Here is a 19,413-nt window from a genome sequence, read left to right as displayed (position 1 = left end):
CTGGGCCTACTGGTCTCACTCTACTGATGGCCTTCTTCCTACCTGCAATAAAGATACTCTCACTCCCGTGAAGTTTCTTTCCTTGAGCAGCGGGAAAGAATGTATATGGAGCGCCTCTCTATATTCACATCTGGGCCCCCAGTCTCAAACATGATTATTCAGAGCAGAAAAAGCACAACAGTCAGAGGCTGGGTCAGAGAGATAGCATGGAGGTAGGGCATTTGCCTTGCATGCAGAAGTACGGTGGTTTGAATCCCAACATCCCATATGGTCCCTGGTGCCTGCCAGGGTCGATTTCTAAGCACAGAGCCAGGAGTAGGAGTATCCCCTGAGTGTTGCCGGTGTGATCCCCCCCCCCCAAAAAAAAAAAAAAAAAACAGCCAGAGGTGCCCACCAGGAGGAGGTTGGCATAGGGGTTTGGAGCTGATGCTCCTGAGATCCAGGGTGGGCTTAGAGGAGGGACTCCCACGGCCACAGGGTAGGTGGCTAATGGGAGATCAGAGTGCAGGTGGGGACTGGGTGGCTAGCGTGATGGGCACCATTCTGTAGAGCAGGGGGTCTCAAACTCAATTTACCTGGGGGCCGCAGGAGGCAAAGTCAGGGTGATCCTTGAGTGCAAAGTCAGTAGTAAGCCTTGAACATTGGGTGGGGGGTGACCCAAATAACTAAAACAAAGCAAAACAAAACAAGATTCCTCCAGGGCAGGGCCACAAAATGTTGTATGGAGGGCCGTGAGTTTGAGACCCCTGCTGTAGGAGAACAAGGAGCAGAAGCAGGACAAGTCAAGCCCCTATCACCTTGCTCGAGATGCCCACAGCAGCTCTGCCAGACTGGTTTTTGTCTTTTTTGTTTGTTTGTTTTTGGGCCACACCTGACATCGCTCAGGGGTTCAGAAATCGCTATGTGTTCAGAAATCGCTCCTGGCTTAGGGGACCATATGGGATGCTGGGGAATTGAATTGTGGTCTGTACTAGATTAGCACGTGCAAGGCAAGTGCCCTACTGCCTGCACCACCGCTCCGGCCCTGCTTTTTGTCCTTGAATTACACCCAGAGGTGCTTAGGGTTTATTCCTGGCTCTGCAGTAAGGCAGGAGATCGTACGAGATGGATACTGAGACTAGAACTTGAATCCACCACTTGCAAGGCAAACACCCTTCCTACTGTGACATTACTCTGCTGAAGTGTACATCTGTGCCTGGCATCACTTTCTGATTTTTGAGGGGGGGCTCGGGGGAACACCCTGCGATGCTCAGGGGTTACTCCTGACTCTGTACTCAAGAATCCGACCTGGGGCTGGAGAGATAGCATGGAGGTAGGACATTTGCCTTGCGCGCAGAAGGACGGAGGTTCGAGTCCCATATGGCATCCCATAGGGTCTCCCCCTTGAGTGTGCCAGGAGAAATCTCTGAGTACAGATCCAGGAGTAACCCCTGAGCGCTGCCGGGTGGACCCAAAAACCATAAAGTAAAATAAAATTTAAAAAAATAAAAGGATCTGACCTGGTGGGACTCGGGGGAACCTATAGGCCTGGTGTTGTTGGGGGGAATCCAACCTGGGTTGGCTGCATGAAACCAAGAAAAGTCCTCCCCGGTGTGCACCAGCCTGCTTGGGCAAGTACACGACTTGGGGACCTGTGGGCCCGCGGGGAAAAGACTCCCCAGTCCCTGCAGAGACTCCCCTATTCCTGCAATGGCAGCCTCCTTGGGACCAGGCCCCAACCCAGGGCCCCAGAAGCTCGGCTGCAGGGAGACCTCCGGCCACTAGAGGCCGCTGCCGCCCCGCCGCCGCGGCGCGCCGCGCATGCGCACCAGGGCGGGAACCCGGACGCGGCCGGAGCGCGATCGCCGCCGCCGCAACCGCCGGGAGAGCCGGGGGCCGGAACCGGGGTCCCGGGCGGCCCCTCGCCCCGAGGCAGCCCGGCCGCCGCCGCCATGTACGCCGTGTACAAGCAGGCCCACCCGCCCACCGGGCTGGAGTTCGCCATGTACTGCAACTTCTTCAGCAACAGCGAGCGCAACCTCGTGGTGGCCGGCACCTCGCAGCTCTACGTCTACCGCCTGGCCCGCGACGCCGAGGTGGGCCTGGGGCTCGGGCGTCCCTGAGCACCCCTGGCCCTGCCCGCACCCTCGGGGCCCTGGGGTCTGCGCCGAGGCCGGGCGCCCACCGTCCCTGCGAGGCGGGCATCATTCTGGGGTCTGGACTGAGTCCAGGCATCCACCATATATGTGAAGCGGGCATGATTCTTGCTGTGTGTGTATCTGTGGATCTCTCTCTGTGTGTGTTTTGGGGGACCCCTGGGCACCCCTGGCCCTGCCCGGCACCCTCAGGGTTCTGGGGTCTGAACTGAGGCCAGGCGTCCACCATACACATGCGAAGCAGGCATGATTCTTGCTGTGTGTGGATCTGTGGATCTGTGTGTGTGTGTGTGTGTGTGTGTGTTTTGGGGGACCCCTGGGCACCCCTGGCCCTGCCCGGCATCCTCAGGGCCCTGGGGTCTGGACTGAGGCCAGGCGTCCACCATACATGCGAAGCGGGCATGATTCTTGCTGTGTGTGGATCTGTGGATCTCTGTGTGTATTTTGGGGGACCCCTGGGCACCCCTGGCCCTGCCCGGCACCCTCAGGGTCCTGGGGTCTGGACTGAGGCCAGGCGTCCACCATACATGCGAAGCAGGCATGATTCTTGCTGTGTGTGGATCTGTGGATCTCAGTGTGTGTGTTTTGGGGGACCCCTGGGCATCCCTGGCCCTGCCCGGCATCCTCAGGGCCCTGGGACTTGGGCTGAGGCCGGGTCTCCACCGTACATACATGCGAAGCAGGCATGATTCTTGCTGTGTCTGTATCTGTGGATATCTGTGTGTGTGTGTGTGTGTGTGTGTGTGTATCTGTGGATATCTATGTGTGTGTGTATGTGTGTATGTTTGGGGGACCCCTGGGCACCCCTGGCCCTGCCCGGCACCCTCAGGGTTCTGGGGTCTGGGCTGAGGCCGGGCATCCACCATACATGCGAAGCAGGCATGATTCTTGCTGTGTGTGTGTATCTGTGGATATCTGTGTGTGTGTCTTGGGGGACCCCTGGGCATCCCTGGCCCTGCCCAGCACCCTTAGGGTCCTGGGGTCTGGACTGAGGCCAGGCATCCACCATACACGCGAAGCAGGCATGATTCTTGCTGTGTGTGTGTATCTGTTGATATCTGTGTGTGTGTGTTTTGGGGGACTCCTGGCCCTGCCCGGCACCCTCAGGGTCCTGGGGTCTGGACTGAGGCCAGGCACCCACCATACATGCGAAGCAGGCATGATTCTTGCTCTGTGTGTGTGTGTGTGTGTGTGTGTGTGAGACCCACCTCATGGGTCTCGGGAGCACATGTGAGGCAGGCATGATTCTTGCGAGGGGTGTTTGTTTGTTTGGGGGCCGCACCTCGGGAGCACTCCTGGAATTCAGGAATTCCACCCAGTGGTGCTCCAGGGATCAAATGGGATGCTGGTACCTAAACCCAGGTTGGCCGCATGCAAGGCACCAGGCACGTGGACTCTTTCTTTTGGCCGGTTGGTGGGACTTTGGGCCCCACCGAATTGTCAGTGAAGCTGGTGAGGTGGGATTCCAGGCAGGTAGAGAGCTTCCAGACTCGAAAACCATCCACAAGCCGCTGGGAGGGAATGGATGGATAGCTCCGTGTCTCGCCAATCAGGTTAGGACAAAGACCGGATTCAATAGGCTTAGGAGGAACAACAGAGTAGGTGCTTTGTTGTTTGCTTTGTCTAAGGAGAAAAACAAGAGGTGTGATCTCTTAGGCTCTGTGTGTTTAGTTATACCCGGTGGTACTCAGATGTCATTCTTGGCTCTGTGCTCAGAGATTACTCCTGGCAGGCTCAGGGGACCCTATGGGAGGCCAGGAATGGAACCCAGCTCAGCTGCATGCAAGGCAAACGCCTGATCCCTGTGCTATCATGCCATGCCAATAATTGTGTGCTTGTTTATTTTTCAGTTATAACCAGCAGTGCTCATTCCTGGTGGGATGGAGGGACCTTTTGGGATGCTGGGGATCAAACGGTGGTTGGCAGTATGCAAGGCAAACACCTTCCCAGCTGTTCTATCACTCCAACTCCCCCACAACTTTCATTTGTTTGTTTGTTTGTTTGTTTTTGGGCCACACTTGACATCACTCAAAGGTTACTCCTGGCAGGCTCTGGAAACCCTGTGGGATGCCGAGGATTGAACCTAGGTCAGCCGTATGGTCCTGACACTCCAAACCCCTTAACTATCTCACTGTCCGATACAATTGACTTTTTCCATGTGATATAAGCCCTGCAACAAGGTTGTGACTTTCTGAGTCCCCCCCCCCTTTTTTTTTGTTTTTAGGCCACACCTGGCAGCGCTCGGGTTACTCCTGGCTTTGTGCTCAGAAATCACTCCTGGTGGGCCCAGAGAGATAGCACAGCGGCGTTTGCTTGCAAGCAGCCGATCCAGGACCAAAGGTGGTTGGTTCGAATCCCGGTGTCCCATATGGTCCCCCGTGCCTGCCAGGAGCTATTTCTGAGCAGACAGCCAGGAGGAACCCCTGAGCATCGCCAGGTGTGACCAAAAAAACAAAAAACAAGCAAACAAAAAAAGAAATCACTCCTGGCAGGCTTGGGGGACCATATGGGATGCCGGGGATTGAACCAGGGTCCATCCTGGGTTATCCTCGTTGAAGTAAAGTGTCTACTGCTGGCTACCCTATTAATCTGACCCCTGACTGAGTTTCCTTCTAATGTGATTTCACAGTGCCATGGAATCCAGAGACTGATGCTTGCCAGAACACAAGGGTTGGGACAAAGAAAACAGGTTTACTCAGGGACCAGAAGCCTGAGAACAGAGTTGATCTTGCTTTTTGGGTGCACACTTGGCAGTGCTCATGGGTTCCTCCTGGCTCTGTGCACAGAGATCACTCCTGGTGGGGATTCAGAACATTGAATCTGGGTGCTGCAGAGCAAGCACCCTTCCCTCTATGCTAGTGCTCCTGCCCAGTGGTTGACCTCTGATTTCATTTATTTTGTTTGTTTTGGGCCAAACCCAGTGACGCTAAGGGGTTACTCCTGGCTATGTGCTCAGAAATCGCTCCTGGCTCGGGGGACCATGTGGGACTCGGGGATCAAACCGAGGTCCGTCTTGGGTCAGCCGCATGAAAGGCCAACACCCTACTGCTGCGCCATCGCTCTGGCCCTCATGTCCTTTTATCCTTCGCTTTCTTTTTTCTTTTTCTTTTTGGTTTTTGGGTCACACCCGGCAACACTCAGGGGTTACTCCTGGCTCCACACTCAGAAATCACTCTTGGCAGGCTCGGGGGACCATATGGGATGCCGAGATTCGAACCACTGTCCTTCTGCATGAAAGGCAAATGCCTTACCTCCATGCTTTCTCTTCTTTATTTTTTTGGGAATATCACCCGGTAATGTTCAGGGACTATTTCTGACTTTTTTATTCTGGAGTGATCCCTGGCAGAGGTCAAAGGATAAATGTGGTGCTGGGTATTAGAACTGGGGTAATTGGGATGAAAGGCAAGTGCTTTAATTTTGGTACTATCTTATTAGCCCCTTAGTGGTATGTTGTGGGGGGAAGGAACACCCCACAGCCAGCCTTGCCCGAAGATCATTTTTGGTGGTGATGTTCCTGGGAACAATGTGATGCTGGGTATGAGATCTGGGAAGGCAAAAAGGGGCGTGTGCAGGACTCAGGAGCCCTTTGGAGATGAGAGAGATTGTTGTGGTTGGGGCCACACCGGCCAGGACTCCTGGAGCCATATGTGGTGCCAGCCATTGAACCTGGCTGGCCAGGATGACCAGCATTTTCCCGCTGGTCCTGGGGAGAATTTCTGGTGCACCCCAAGGCGACCCTTCAGCTGCGGATCTTCCTCTGTCTGTTGGGCGTGCAGAGCAGATAGGACTCTTTCAGCTGACAGCTGTTCTCATCAGAACCTTGGCTCTGTATCCTGTTGTTCTGGTTCCTTTGTCCTAATTACCAATAGTTGTCCTTTCGTGGCAGGAATAATTCTGTTTTGTTTTGTTTTGTTTTGCCACACGTGGCAGTGCTCAGGGCTTACTTTGCTTTGCTCAGGAATCACTCCTGGAGGCTCGGGGGAACATGGGATGCCCGGGATTGACCTGGGTTTGCTGCTTGCAAGGCAGGTTTCTATTGCTGTGCTATTGCTTTGGCCCCTCAGGAGTTTCTGGTCAGCGACTAACAAGTTACATGTTGATTTAGAAGTTGCATAGTGTCCGGTGCCTGTGAATGGGCTTCTGGTACCCTCAGCTTTTGGGGTGTCCATCAGTGCTGGGGGGGGTATGTGCCCACAAAGTGGGCCGGCCAGCACCTGGACGTCACGCATGATGTCACACAGGACAGCTGTGCACAGTGGAGCCCATTCGCCTGGGCATGGCTCTTCCTGCTGCCCTCAGGAAGCTGCAGCCCTTCAGCGCCCTTTTTCTCTCTCCCTCCGCAGGCCCCAGCCCGGAGCGACAGGGGCACAGGTGAGCTTGCAGCTAGCACAGCACAGGGGTGGGTCGGGTGGCAGAGGACTGGGGAAAGGACGAGCACCACTCCTTGCCCGTAGATGGCAGAATGCACCGAGAGCACCGCGAGAAGCTGGAGCTGGTGGCCTCCTTTTCCTTCTTCGGCAACGTCATGTCCATGGCCAGTGTGCAGCTGGCGGGGGCCAAGCGCGATGCCCTGCTACTGAGCTTCAAGGACGCCAAGGTGAGCACAAGGTGGTGGGGAGCTGGCCAGGTGAGGGGTGAAGGCAACCAAAGGGCATCCCTGATTGGCACCCGTTGTTCCAGCTGTCGGTGGTGGAGTACGACCCAGGCACTCACGACCTGAAGACTCTGTCTTTGCACTACTTCGAGGAGCCTGAGCTGAGGGTAGGATGCTGGGACCCACACAGTCCCTGCCCATTGCCTGGTCCTGCTGCCCTGTGCTGCCCACTACCTGGCACTGCCCCTGCCCACTGCCCATTCCCTCCATTTACCCCATTAATTCTGCCCCCCAACCTCTTTCGCTCCTCTTGCGCCTTCCAGGACGGGTTTGTGCAGAACGTGCACACACCGTGGGTGCGTGTCGACCCGGACGGGCGCTGTGCGGCCATGCTCATCTACGGCACGCGGCTCGTGGTGCTGCCCTTCCGCCGGGAGAGCCTGGCCGAGGAGCACGAGGGCCTCGTGGGCGAGGGGTGAGTGAGGGGCGTGGGGTGAGTGAGGGGCATGGGGGCATGGCCGGGACTAACCGTCCTCCTCACCCTCTGACCCCACGCCCTCTGACCCTGTTCCCAGGCAGAGGTCCAGCTTCCTGCCCAGCTACATCATTGACGTGCGGGCCCTGGACGAGAAGCTGCTCAACATCGTGGACCTGCAGTTCCTGCACGGCTACTACGAGCCCACCCTGCTCATTCTCTTTGAGCCCAACCAGACCTGGCCAGGGTGAGCCCTTCCGTGCTCAGGAAGTTGGGGCGGGTGCGGGTGCCCTCTGGGGTGGGCGCTGACTGACCCGTGCCGCCCCCAGGCGTGTGGCCGTGCGGCAGGACACGTGCTCCATCGTGGCCATCTCGCTGAACATCACCCAGAAGGTGCACCCGGTCATCTGGTCCCTCACCAGCCTGCCCTTCGACTGCACCCAGGCCCTGGCGGTGCCCAAGCCCATAGGTGAGGCCCTGGCAGCCAGGATGGGGAGGGCTGTGAGACAGAGCCCCCCCTCTACCGACGTTTCCTCTCTAGGTGGTGTGGTCATTTTCGCCGTCAACTCCCTGCTGTACCTCAATCAGAGTGTGCCCCCCTACGGTGTGGCCCTCAACAGCCTCACGTCCGGCACCACGGCCTTCCCGCTGCGTGAGTGGGGCGGGCCACATGGCGTGGCAGAGGGGTGGGGGCCAGGTGCCTGGACCCGGGGCAGCAGGTGAGCAGGCGCTGAGCGCGGCGGTGTCCACAGGCACGCAGGACGGGGTACGCATCACGCTGGACTGCGCCCAGGCTGCCTTCATCTCTTATGACAAGCTAGTTGTCTCCCTCAAGGGCGGCGAGATGTGAGTCTCCCCCGACGGCCCCCAAACCCCCGTCCCCAAATCTCTTGACTGCAGCCCTGCCCAGCCTGAGCCCCTCGCCCCTCTCCCCAGCTATGTGCTGACCCTCATCACAGATGGCATGCGCAGCGTCCGGGCTTTCCACTTCGACAGGGCGGCTGCCAGTGTCCTCACCACGAGTGTGAGTAGGGTCACTCCTGCTTCTGGGGTGGCTGCCCTGGCCCTCCTCACCCTGTCACCTCAGCCTTCTTTACCCCCTACCCCCAGATGGTGACCATGGAACCCGGGTACTTATTCCTCGGCTCGCGCCTGGGCAACTCTTTGCTGCTCAAATACACGGAGAAGCTGCAGGAGCCTCCAGCTGGTGCCTCGAGAGATGTGACAGACAAGGTGGGGCTGGGCCAGATTGGGGCTTCCTGGGGCCTCCTTCCTCGGGAATTCACCTCCTCTCTCCCGCCATCCCCTCTGCAGGAAGAGCCTCCCTCCAAGAAGAAGCGAGTGGACACCACAGGGAGCTGGTCAGGTGAGGGAGCGGCAAGTGGGCATGGGTCGGGCCGCATGGATTTGAGGGGGCCTCAGACCCACCTTGTTGCAGGGAACAAGTCACTGCTGCAGGATGAGGTGGATGAGATCGAGGTCTATGGCAGCGAGGCCCAGTCGGGCACACAGCTGGCCACCTACTCCTTCGAGGTACGACAAGGCAAGCCCCCCACTGCCTGCCCCCCAATTCCCGCCAGGCTGCCCCTGACCGTACTGCTTCGCAGGTGTGTGACAGCATCCTCAACATCGGACCCTGTGCCAATGCTGCCATGGGCGAGCCTGCCTTTCTCTCCGAAGAGGTGCCAGAGCGTGGGTTGGTGGGGCATGGTGGCAGGCAGAGCACGGGGGCGCCGCTCAAGGGGCAGCTCTCACATCTGGGCTGCAGTTTCAGAACAGTCCAGAGCCCGACCTGGAGATTGTGGTCTGCTCCGGCTATGGGAAGAACGGGGCCCTGTCAGTACTGCAGGTGAGATGGAAGGGAGAGGTATCCTGGGCCCTGTGAGTATTGTAGGTTGGGTGGTGTAGGGGGACCCGGTACCCTGTGTGATCTGAATCCCCCTCTCCCCCTATCCCCCACGCAGAAGAGCATCCGGCCCCAGGTGGTGACGACCTTTGAGCTCCCAGGCTGCTATGACATGTGGACAGTCATCGCCCCCATGAGGAAGGAGCAGGTACTGTTGTAGGCCTGGCTCTGACCTGTGTCCCAGGACTCTTGAGGCCCTCCCCATCCACTCTGTCCCCCTTTCTCCCCCCACCCCCGTGTCCTCCCAGGATGAGACTCCCAAGGCCGAGGGGACTGAGCAGGAGCCCAGTGCTGCCGAGGCTGAGGACGATGGGAGAAGACATGGGTTTCTAATCCTGAGCCGGGAAGATTCCACCATGGTGAGCGCAGATCTGGGGGGTGGGGGGGGGCGGCAGAGGTTGTGCTGGGGTGCTGGGGCCAGGGCCCGCTGTCCCTTACACCTGCCTCCCACAGATCCTGCAGACTGGCCAGGAGATCATGGAGCTGGACACCAGTGGCTTTGCCACACAGGGCCCCACAGTCTTTGCCGGCAACATCGGGGACAACCGCTACATCGTGCAAGTGTCTCCCCTCGGGATCCGCCTGCTAGAAGGAGGTGGGTCACGAGGGGTTGTGATAGGGAGGGGGTGCGGTGTAAGGCTCCTGCTGAGCAGGCTGGGCCTGGACCAGTAAAGCTCCCCTGATGTGTCTGCCCACAGTGAACCAGCTGCACTTCATCCCCGTGGACCTGGGCTCGCCCATCGTGCAGTGCGCTGTGGCTGACCCCTACGTCGTCATCATGAGTGCCGAGGGGCACGTGACCATGTTTCTGCTCAAGAGTGACTCCTATGGGGGCCGCCACCACCGCCTAGCGCTGCACAAGCCCCCGCTGCACCATGTAGGACCCCTGGGCTCCTACCCTGCCCACCCTTCCCAGACCCCCTGCGCCTCCTGACCTCCCCGTCTCCCCTGCAGCAGTCCAAGGTCATCGCACTGTGCGTGTACCGTGATGTCAGCGGCATGTTCACCACAGAGAGCCGTCTGGGCGGGGCCCGTGACGAGCTGGGGGGCCGGGCCAGCTCTGAGGCCGAGGGCCTGGGCACTGAGACCAGGTGTGTGGGGCCGCAGGTGGGGGTGGGGAGGCCGGCCCCCACATCAGGCGTCCAGGGCTCATCCTTCCATCTGTCCGTCTGTAGCCCCACGGTGGATGACGAGGAGGAGATGCTGTACGGAGACTCGGGGTCCCTCTTCAGCCCCTGCAAGGAGGAGGCCCGCCGTAGCAGCCAGCCCCCTGCTGACCGTGACCCCGCACCCTTTCGAGCTGAGCCCACCCACTGGTGCCTGCTTGTGCGGGAGAACGGGACCATGGAGGTGGGTGTGCGGGCGCAGTTGACTGGCTGGCCCCAGATCTACTCCCTGACCAACTCCCTGGATCTGCTTGCTCCCTGACCTTGACCCCCAGCTCTCTCTGTTTTACCTTCTTCCCAGATCTACCAGTTGCCCGACTGGCGCTTGGTGTTCCTGGTGAAGAACTTCCCTGTGGGTCAGAGGGTGCTAGTGGACAGCTCCTTTGGCCAGCCCACCACCCAGGGGGAGGCCCGCAAGGAAGAGGCCACTCGGCAGGGGGAGCTGCCCCTCGTCAAGGAGGTGCTGCTTGTGGCCCTGGGCAGCCGGCAGAGCAGGCCCTACCTGCTGGTGAGCCCAACTTGGCCGGACCCTGGCCTTGGCCCCTTTGTTTCCACCCTTCTCCACCCTGCCCCTGCCTATGCCGGTGGACCCCAACATCTGTGGTGCTCCTGTGCTTCACAGGTGCACGTGGACCAGGAGCTGCTCATCTATGAGGCCTTCCCCCATGACTCCCAGCTTGGCCAGGGAAACCTCAAAGTCCGCTTCAAGAAGGTGCCGCGCTGGGGGCAGCTGGGGGTAGGGGGTGTCTGGCCTTACAGTGTGGCTCAGCCCACCCGTTTGTGCCCACAGGTCCCTCACAATGTAAACTTCCGAGAGAAGAAGCCAAAACCCTCAAAGAAGAAGGCGGAAGGCTGTGCCACAGAGGAGGGGTCAGGGACCCGGGGCCGAGTTGCGCGTTTCCGCTACTTCGAGGACATTTACGGCTACTCGGGGGTAGGCAGGCGGGACCCCTGAGGGAGTGGCTCTTTCTTGCCACAGAGGTGGGGGCTTGACTGAGCCCTGCCTGCCTCCAGGTGTTCATCTGTGGCCCCTCACCCCACTGGCTCCTGGTGACAGGCCGGGGGGCCCTGCGGCTGCACCCTATGGGGATTGACGGTCCTATCGACTCCTTTGCACCCTTCCACAATGTCAACTGCCCCCGTGGCTTCCTGTACTTCAACAGACAGGTGGGTCCTGGTAGGCGGGCGCGGGGAACCTGTGGGGCACAGGCAGGGCTGCTGCAGCTTCTGGGCCACCTTCCCTAAGCAGCAGGAGTGGCCTATTCTGGCCACTGAGCTGACAGCCATGGGTCACTCCAAGTACGTGGCGTGGGCCCATTGGGGACTCGCTGCACTGGTGGCTGGCAGCTTCCAGTCCCTGTGGGCCTGACACCACTCCTAGGACAGATAGGCCCCTGTTGCCCTGGACTTACAGCCTCTCCCTAGGGCGAGCTTCGGATCAGTGTTCTGCCTGCCTATCTCTCCTATGACGCGCCTTGGCCTGTCAGGAAGATCCCACTGCGCTGCACGGCCCATTATGTTGCATACCATGTGGAGTCCAAGGTCTGATCCCCCTCCACACACAAACACATACACAAACCCAGCCCTGGTGAAGGAAACGGCCTAGCCAGGTCCCTGGGCTGACCCTTCTCTGCTCCCCCAGGTATATGCTGTAGCTACCAGCACCAATACGCCATGTACCCGCATCCCACGCATGACAGGCGAGGAGAAGGAGTTTGAGAACATCGAGAGAGGTGGGGCACTCCTAGGCCCTTTTTAATTTTTTGAATTTTGAATTTAAATTTTTTTATTTTACTTTACTTCTGGCTCTGTGCTCAGAAATCACTCCTGGAAGGCTAGGGGGCCATAGGAGATGCTGGGGATCGAACCTGGGTTGGCTGTGCTCTGGCTGCAGCCCACCATCGGGCCTCTGGTGTTTATGCTGTGGCCCTGCGGTGACTGCTGCCCTTGTCTGCAGATGAGCGCTACATCCACCCCCAGCAGGAGGCTTTCTCCATCCAGCTCATCTCTCCCGTCAGCTGGGAAGCCATCCCCAACGCCAGGTGCGGGCAGGGGGCTGGGGAATGGGACGGGGACGGGGACGGGACGACTGAGGCTGGCTTGCCTGCTTCCCACCTTTTTGCCTGGCCCTGAGCAGGATCGAGCTGGAGGAGTGGGAACACGTGACATGCATGAAGACGGTGTCACTGCGCAGCGAGGAGACTGTGTCCGGCCTCAAGGGCTACGTGGCAGCGGGGACATGCCTCATGCAGGGGGAAGAGGTCACGTGTCGCGGGCGGGTAAGGGGGCCAGGAGGAGGGCCTCGCCTTCGGCCGGCACTGCCGCTGTCCAGGGTTCCCGACCCCCACCCTGCACCCTCTGCTGCCAGATCCTCATCATGGATGTGATCGAGGTGGTACCCGAACCTGGCCAGCCCTTGACCAAGAACAAGTTCAAGGTCCTGTATGAGAAAGAGCAGAAGGGTCCGGTGACGGCCCTGTGCCACTGCAACGGCCACCTGGTGTCCGCCATCGGTCAGAAGGTGCTGGCCCGTCCCAGTGTCCCAGGCCAACCCCCACAGCTCTGCTCCTTAACCCCCACCCACCCCCTTTGCTCCCCTAGATCTTCCTGTGGAGCCTTCGGGCCAGTGAGCTGACCGGCATGGCCTTCATCGACACGCAGCTATACATCCACCAGATGATCAGTGTCAAGAACTTCATCCTGGCTGCCGATGTCATGAAGAGCGTCTCCCTGCTTCGCTACCAAGAGGAGAGCAAGACGCTGAGCCTGGTGTCCAGGGTCTGTGCACTGGGCGGGGAGGTTGGGTGATGGAGGGCAGCTGCCCTGTGGCTGACCGTCCTCCTGCCCCAGGATGCCAAGCCTCTGGAGGTCTACAGCGTCGACTTCATGGTGGACAACGCTCAGCTGGGCTTCTTGGGTGAGGCACGGTCTGGGGGTGGGGGAGTTCGGGGTGCCCAAGGGTGGCTTGGGCTGGAGCCGTGTGCTGTATCCATCAGTGTCGGATCGTGACCGCAACCTCATGGTGTACATGTACCTGCCTGAAGGTGAGGGCCACCTCCCCTGCCGGGTGTCGCTGGGTCTGCTCTTGCCCAGTGAAACAGAGTTTTGGGGGCTGGGCCGGGCTGGGCTGGGAAGGTGCTTGCAGGGAGTTTTGGGCGCTGGGCTGGACCAGGCGGGCGGGTGCTCACGGGGGCTGCTTTGGCCCAGCCAAGGAGAGTTTTGGGGGCATGCGCCTGCTGCGGCGGGCTGACTTCCACGTGGGTGCCCACGTCAATACCTTCTGGAGGACTCCGTGCCGGGGGGCCGCTGAGGGGCCCAGCAAGAAGTCAGTGGTGTGGGAGAACAAGCACATCACGTGGTTTGGTGAGTTGCACAAGGGGGCAGAGGGCAACTGTGTGTGTGTGTGACCACTGCCAGTCCCCTGGTCTCACCCTGTGGTGTCCCACAGCCACTCTGGATGGTGGTATCGGCCTCCTGCTGCCCATGCAGGAGAAGACCTACCGTAGGCTACTGATGCTGCAGAATGCGCTCACCACCATGCTGCCCCACCATGCTGGCCTCAACCCCCGGGCCTTCCGGTGAGCATGGTGGCTGGTGTGTCCTTTCATTCCTCATCCCCCGCTTTCCTGCCCTGAGTTTGCTGTCCCCACACAGGATGCTGCATGTGGATCGGCGTATCCTGCAGAACGCCGTGCGCAATGTGCTAGACGGGGAGCTGCTCAACCGTTACCTGTACCTTAGCACTATGGAGCGTGGGGAGCTGGCCAAGAAGATTGGTACCACGCCCGATATCGTAAGTGCCCGGCTTGCCCTGCCCTGCCCGTCTACCCCACCCGCCACCCCCCTCATTGCACTCTCCACCCCTCTCCCCTAGATCCTGGACGACCTCTTGGAGACAGACCGTGTCACGGCCCACTTCTAGCCCCGAGACAGCCCTTCCCCTTTTTTGTACAAAACACAAATGAATCAGATTGGTTTGGAAAAAGTGTGTGGTCATTGCAGACTGGCCATATGCCTACACCGTGCCCTCACACTGGCACAAGCTCCAAAGCCCTGGGTCCTGGGGCAGCCCCATCTCCTGCCCTGGCCCTCCCACCTGGTGCCAGGCCTGCGTGCGCAAGCGTGTTATGCTGTGCCGTATCCTGCGTCCGATCCTAGGACTCGAGGTACTCAGACAGCGCCGAGGCCTCAGAGAGGAAGCCCAGCAGTGACAGGAAGCGAACCACATGGACAGTGAGCCACATGGACAGCATCTGCAGCCTGTAGGCGGAGGGCAGCAGCATCAGGAGGGGAGTTGGGCCAGTCACCCGGGCACAGGCTGGGCTCCTCCCTCCCGGCCACACACGCACCTCAGGGAAACTTCAAATTTGAACACCTGCCAGATGACCCCGATGTGGCAGAGGAGGCTGGTGCTGTAGATACTTCTGTGGGTGTTCCCCAACAGCCGGGTCCAGGCCCGGACAGCACTGGGCAGAGAGAGGGGGTGTTAGCCCACCGCCCACGCCAGTCTTCATGCTTTGTTTCTGGGGTTACTCCTGCACTCAGGAATGACTCCTGGCAGTTACCGGGAGATAGTTATTGGGATGCCGGGGAATTGAACAAGATATGCACGCCCTGCACCCACCCACCTCTTGGCCATGAGGAAGTAGCGGTCAATTGGGTTGCCCAGGGCCACATTGATGGCGCGCACAGTGTTGATGTTGCGCAGCACGAGCAGCATGGAGCGTGGCAGGTCCTTGAGCACCTGCACGATGTCCTCGAAGTGCTCGCGGGCCGTGTCCTGCAAGCAGGCTGTCTCCTGCTGGCTCAGCAGGTGTGAGCGCCACAGCTGGCCCAGGCGCACGGGCCTCTGCATCAGCATCTCGGAGAACAGGACATAGTCTGGGGGGGGTGGTGAGGCATCAGCCATGTGCCCAGCAACCCACCACCACCTCACCTTGCACCCCGAGCATAGCTGCATGTGCCTTCATCTTGGCGTCGTCCCTCAGGATGATGGCCCGCCACAGCTGGCATAGGGCTACCCGGTCCCTACAGGGCAATCAGTGAGCATGGGGCATAGGGAGGGTGGTGCCGTGCCCAGCTCAGCCCAGCCGACCTCAGTCCAGCTTACTTCTCCTCCAGGAACTGGTAGAGCCCGTGGTCCAGCAGTATCAGCTGAGCCTTCCCATCAGGGCCTTTCCGCACCAGCACTAGGGAGACAGCTCGTTGGCTCCCACCAGGCCAGGGCCCCGCTTTCCCCGGGGGGCCTTGGCCTACCGTTGCCCGGGTGGGGGTCTGAGTGGATGAAGCCGGTGTAAAATATCTGCTCCGAAAAGGCCTGAATCAGCTTCTTGGCTATCTGAATGCGGGGGAAATGGCCAGTCAGCGTCAGGGTCAATGCTCATGGCCATCCCATGGATGGCCCTCACGGCTCACTCACATCTTGCACGTCCAGCCCCAGGCCTCGGATGCCGTCCACGTCTGTCACCTTGCAGCCCTCGCAGAACTCGGCGGTCAGCACACGCTGTGGGGAGAGGGGCGCAGGACACTAAGCCGGGCAGGTCGTCTCTCTCCCCACTTCCCCCCAGGAGGGGTGCAGCTCACCTTGCTGGTCAGGTCCCAGTGCACACGGGGCACAGCCACATAGGGGAATTGCTGCAGCTCCCGAGCACAGCGTTCCCCGTTATGTCCCTCATTCTCGAAGTCCAGCTCCTGGGCCAGCGTGCCCTTGAGGTCCTGGGGGCCAGGGTGTGGTGGTGAGTTGGGGCTACTAGCGACTACGGCAGGGCTGGGCCCCAGGGTGCAGCCAGTGTTACCTGGAGCACCCAGCTGAAGCCGAAACTGGGGTGCATGATCTCCACCAGCCACAGCAGCAGCTCCAGCGTGTGGATGTCGGCATGGAATCGGTCCCGCAGGTCAATGTACTGTACCTGGGTGGACAGCGAGGGGCCTCCATCACCCAGTCCACCTCCCACTGTCTGGCCTGGCCCTAGCCCCACAGCCTCACCTTCACGGCCACCTTAGAGCCATCGTGGCGCCGGGCACGGTGCACCTGGGCCAGGCTGGCAGCAGCGATGGGCTGATAGTCAAACTCCTGGAAGAGCTCCTGGGGCCGGGCCTGGAAGTCCTCCAAGAAGAGCTCATCTACCTGTGGGGCAGGAGTTGTTGGACAAGGGGGGAATCTCTGGGAGTATAGACAGTGTTTACGTGTGTGGTTGGTCAGGGCTCGGTGTGGATAGTGGGGAGGTCTCAGTCCCCTGCCTGGGTACTCGCCTCCTGGGTCTTTTGTTTCATTTTTGGGCCACACCTGGTAATGCTCAGGAACCACTCTCTTGCTCAGGGGACCAGGTCGTAGGAGACTGAAGCTGGGTCGGCCATGTGTACAGCCAGCGTCCCACTCACCTCTTGGAAGCCCCGTGTGAGCGCCTTGTCCTCTAGCACCCGCAAAGTGTTGATGTATTCAGGAGGCAGCAGGTGGTTGAAGGAACACAGTCCCTGGCCCAGCTTCACATAGAGGCCCCCATTGCGGATGGCACCAGCCACCAGGGCATCAGCTGCACGCTGGTGACAGGCAGACATGGCATCCAAGTATTCGGGGCTGTTCTGACCACAGGCAGGGAGGGAATAATGTGGCAGGAGGCCTCCTCAGGTCACCACCCTGCTTCCCTGCCCATCAGGCCCAGAGCCCTGGTACAGACCTCAGGCAGCCCTCGCAGGGTCACATGTGTGCTCCACCAGTAGTCCATGGAGATCTGCAGGCCGACGCTCAAAGACCTGTGGGCAGAGCACTCAGACCTTCCATTCAGGCTGCGGAGCGAACAACTGCAGCATCTTTGGGCCTGACTGCTCCACACACCCACCCAAACTCACTGTACCCTGCTTTAGCGGGGCCTGACCAAAGGAGGGCCCTGGGTCAGGGAGTGCCACAGGGCTAGGGCCTGTGATGGGGCCATTGAGGGAGCTGGTTGTGGCTGAAGACAGTTCTCTGCCACTTAAGCTCACAGGGTAAGGAAAGGAGACAGGCCAGCGAACACACAGGCCCTGCACTAAGCAGGCTCCAGCTCCCCACAAGGTCAACCACCTCCTACTCAGTGAAGGCAAAGTCGCAGGCAATCCTCAAACCCTGCAGCAACTGGGGAGTACAGGCCAAGACGGGATGTGGGATGTGGACGGTCCAGCCAGGGAGCAAAGAGGAGGCTGGCAGTGGAACAGTGTGCTCAGCCCCTGGTGGATGCACCAGGGGTGCCTGCCCAGCGCTCCTGGTCTGTTGGGTACCTGCTGTGGACCTGGCTGAGCAAGTATTTGCTGTGGCTTTGGGCCCGTGATCCTGACACCACACAGGGCTGCAGGCTGGAGAGAGGATCTTGGGAGAGGGACCTGGGCGTCAGCCTCCCCTACCTAAGCCCCCCCATCCCAGCTCAGGCTCTTCCCACCTGCCGAAGCGTCCGATACCCTCCAGGACCAGTCGCAGTCGCCTCTTGTCTTGTGGTTCAGCCAGGGCATAGCGGATGCCCAGCAGCAGAGGCATGCCCAAGGCCGTAGCTGATAGCACCTTCATCCATAGGGGTTTGGAGCCCAATAACCTGCAGGGCATACGGCACAGAGCGCTCACAGGGTGAGCGGCACCACACTGGCAGCCCCTCATTGCAGGCCCATTCCCTGGCCCTGGTTGCAGTAGTCACGTAAGTGCCCGTAGACACAGGGAGAGGTCATGGCTCAGCCTTCTCCAGACACAGCCCTGCAGGCCTGGAGCCCATGGAGGGTGCCAACTGTTTGGTGGAGATACTCACCTCTGAGGCAGTGGAGTTCTGAAGGTTCTCCTGGGGAAGGCTGTGGGGGGCCAGGACTGCGGGGGGCTCCGCCTGGCCCAGTACAAGCGGCAGAGGAGAACCTGCATAGGAGAGAGGTCATCAGGACCCCCAGACTGCCCCAGCAGGGGCCTGGGCCAGGCTGCTGGGACACCCCATGGGAGGGAGGTCCGAGCAGGAGAAGCAACGTTCTGGAGCCAGTAGGAGTAGTGGGCCAGGTATTGTGCACATGGGGACCAGCCCATGTCATTTGCTAGAACCAGAGAAGAGTCGACATCTTACAAGCTGCCCATGGAGCTGCTGGTCCATTGTGCTAAGGGCAGGCAGGGCCTACACGATGTAAAAGATATGGCAGCTAGGGTCAGAGATGGCACAGTTCAGGTGCCTGCCTGGCAAGCATGACTGGGTCCGATCTACCGCATCCCAACGGTCCACTGAGTCCATCATTAGTGACCCTTGAGCATTGCTGGATGTGGTACAAACACAAACAAAAAAGGGATGTCAAGGACTGAAAGCGTGGCAACCCAGACCTAGAGAAAGGACCTTGACTTGTCAGTGGCTGAAGGCCACTGGCCACACGGGAAAACGCCCACAGGCAGGAGGCAGCTCAGGGGCCCAGGGAAGGCTGTCCCCTGCGCACCACCTCAGCCCTGCTCGGCCCCAGGGCTCTCTAAGGGAGACTCCACAGTAAGGGCGAGTTTCCAGTCAGAGTCTAAATATCCCAGGAGGGGCGGGAGGGCCCCACGTCTCCTGTCGGGGACATTTAAGGACAACCTGGTATTTCCACACAGAAGCAGGTAAAGCAGCAGCAGGCTCACGCCTATTGCTCTTGCTCACTCACATCTGTTCACTCATCCCTGCTTTCTTTTTTTTTTTTTTTTTTTTTTTTTGGTTTTTGGGCCACACCCGGCGGTGCTCAGGGGTTTCTCCTGGCTGTCTGCTCAGAAATAGCTCCTGGCAGGCACGGGGGACCATATGGGACACCGGGATTCGAACCAACCACCTTTGGTCCTGGATCGGCTGCTTGCAAGGCAAATGCCGCTGTGCCATCTCTCCGGGCCCTATGCCTGCTTTCTTATGCTTGCTCACACTTGCTTGGACTTACGCCTGTTCTGCATGAGAGCATGACACCAGATACTGTGCAAAGAAACTTGTCACCACTGGGGCATCAGGTGGTGGTGCCATGGGGCAGAGCCTGGCCCAGACTCAGAGGCACCTGAGTGTACCAGGCTCACAATGAGCACAAAACCCTCCTCACTCCAACCTTAGTGTCTCTCTCTGCCTGCCCCTCCCAAGCTGAGCTATTATCCAATATCCACCGCCACTGACACAAACCAAATGTACTTTCGG

General features: G+C 59.6%; 2 protein-coding genes across 2 annotated transcripts; one reads left to right on the top strand and one right to left on the bottom strand.

The window, feature by feature from the left end:
- Positions 1-1,920: 1,920 nt before the first annotated feature.
- Positions 1,921-14,261, top strand: CPSF1 (cleavage and polyadenylation specific factor 1). The gene is made up of 37 exons (XM_049765881.1): positions 1,921-2,075; positions 6,479-6,506; positions 6,590-6,732; positions 6,816-6,896; positions 7,053-7,204; positions 7,305-7,451; positions 7,534-7,673; positions 7,746-7,856; positions 7,957-8,050; positions 8,141-8,228; positions 8,315-8,437; positions 8,519-8,570; positions 8,643-8,737; positions 8,812-8,886; positions 8,973-9,053; positions 9,169-9,258; positions 9,359-9,469; positions 9,564-9,705; positions 9,809-9,987; positions 10,065-10,201; positions 10,286-10,460; positions 10,578-10,784; positions 10,899-10,988; positions 11,067-11,210; positions 11,291-11,443; positions 11,702-11,818; positions 11,919-12,009; positions 12,234-12,318; positions 12,414-12,555; positions 12,645-12,797; positions 12,878-13,054; positions 13,127-13,193; positions 13,273-13,320; positions 13,484-13,639; positions 13,725-13,854; positions 13,931-14,069; positions 14,151-14,261. The coding sequence occupies exons 1-37, from the start codon at positions 1,932-1,934 to the stop codon at positions 14,196-14,198; spliced, it is 4,335 nt and encodes a 1,444-aa protein (XP_049621838.1). The 5' UTR covers positions 1,921-1,931; the 3' UTR covers positions 14,199-14,261.
- Positions 14,248-18,372, bottom strand: ADCK5 (aarF domain containing kinase 5). The gene is made up of 15 exons (XM_049765646.1): positions 18,346-18,372; positions 18,046-18,146; positions 17,689-17,838; positions 16,954-17,029; positions 16,658-16,858; positions 16,263-16,403; positions 16,072-16,185; positions 15,860-15,991; positions 15,696-15,779; positions 15,533-15,614; positions 15,387-15,465; positions 15,213-15,304; positions 14,905-15,157; positions 14,626-14,742; positions 14,248-14,536 (listed from the first exon to the last, which is right to left on the bottom strand). The coding sequence occupies exons 1-15, from the start codon at positions 18,370-18,372 to the stop codon at positions 14,431-14,433; spliced, it is 1,755 nt and encodes a 584-aa protein (XP_049621603.1). The 3' UTR covers positions 14,248-14,430.
- Between the last annotated feature and the right edge of the window lie 1,041 nt (positions 18,373-19,413).

This window comes from Suncus etruscus, chromosome 19 (genome assembly GCF_024139225.1).
Source record: "Suncus etruscus isolate mSunEtr1 chromosome 19, mSunEtr1.pri.cur, whole genome shotgun sequence".
NCBI lineage: Eukaryota > Metazoa > Chordata > Mammalia > Eulipotyphla > Soricidae > Suncus > Suncus etruscus.
This window is presented reverse-complemented; position numbering and strand designations above follow the sequence as displayed.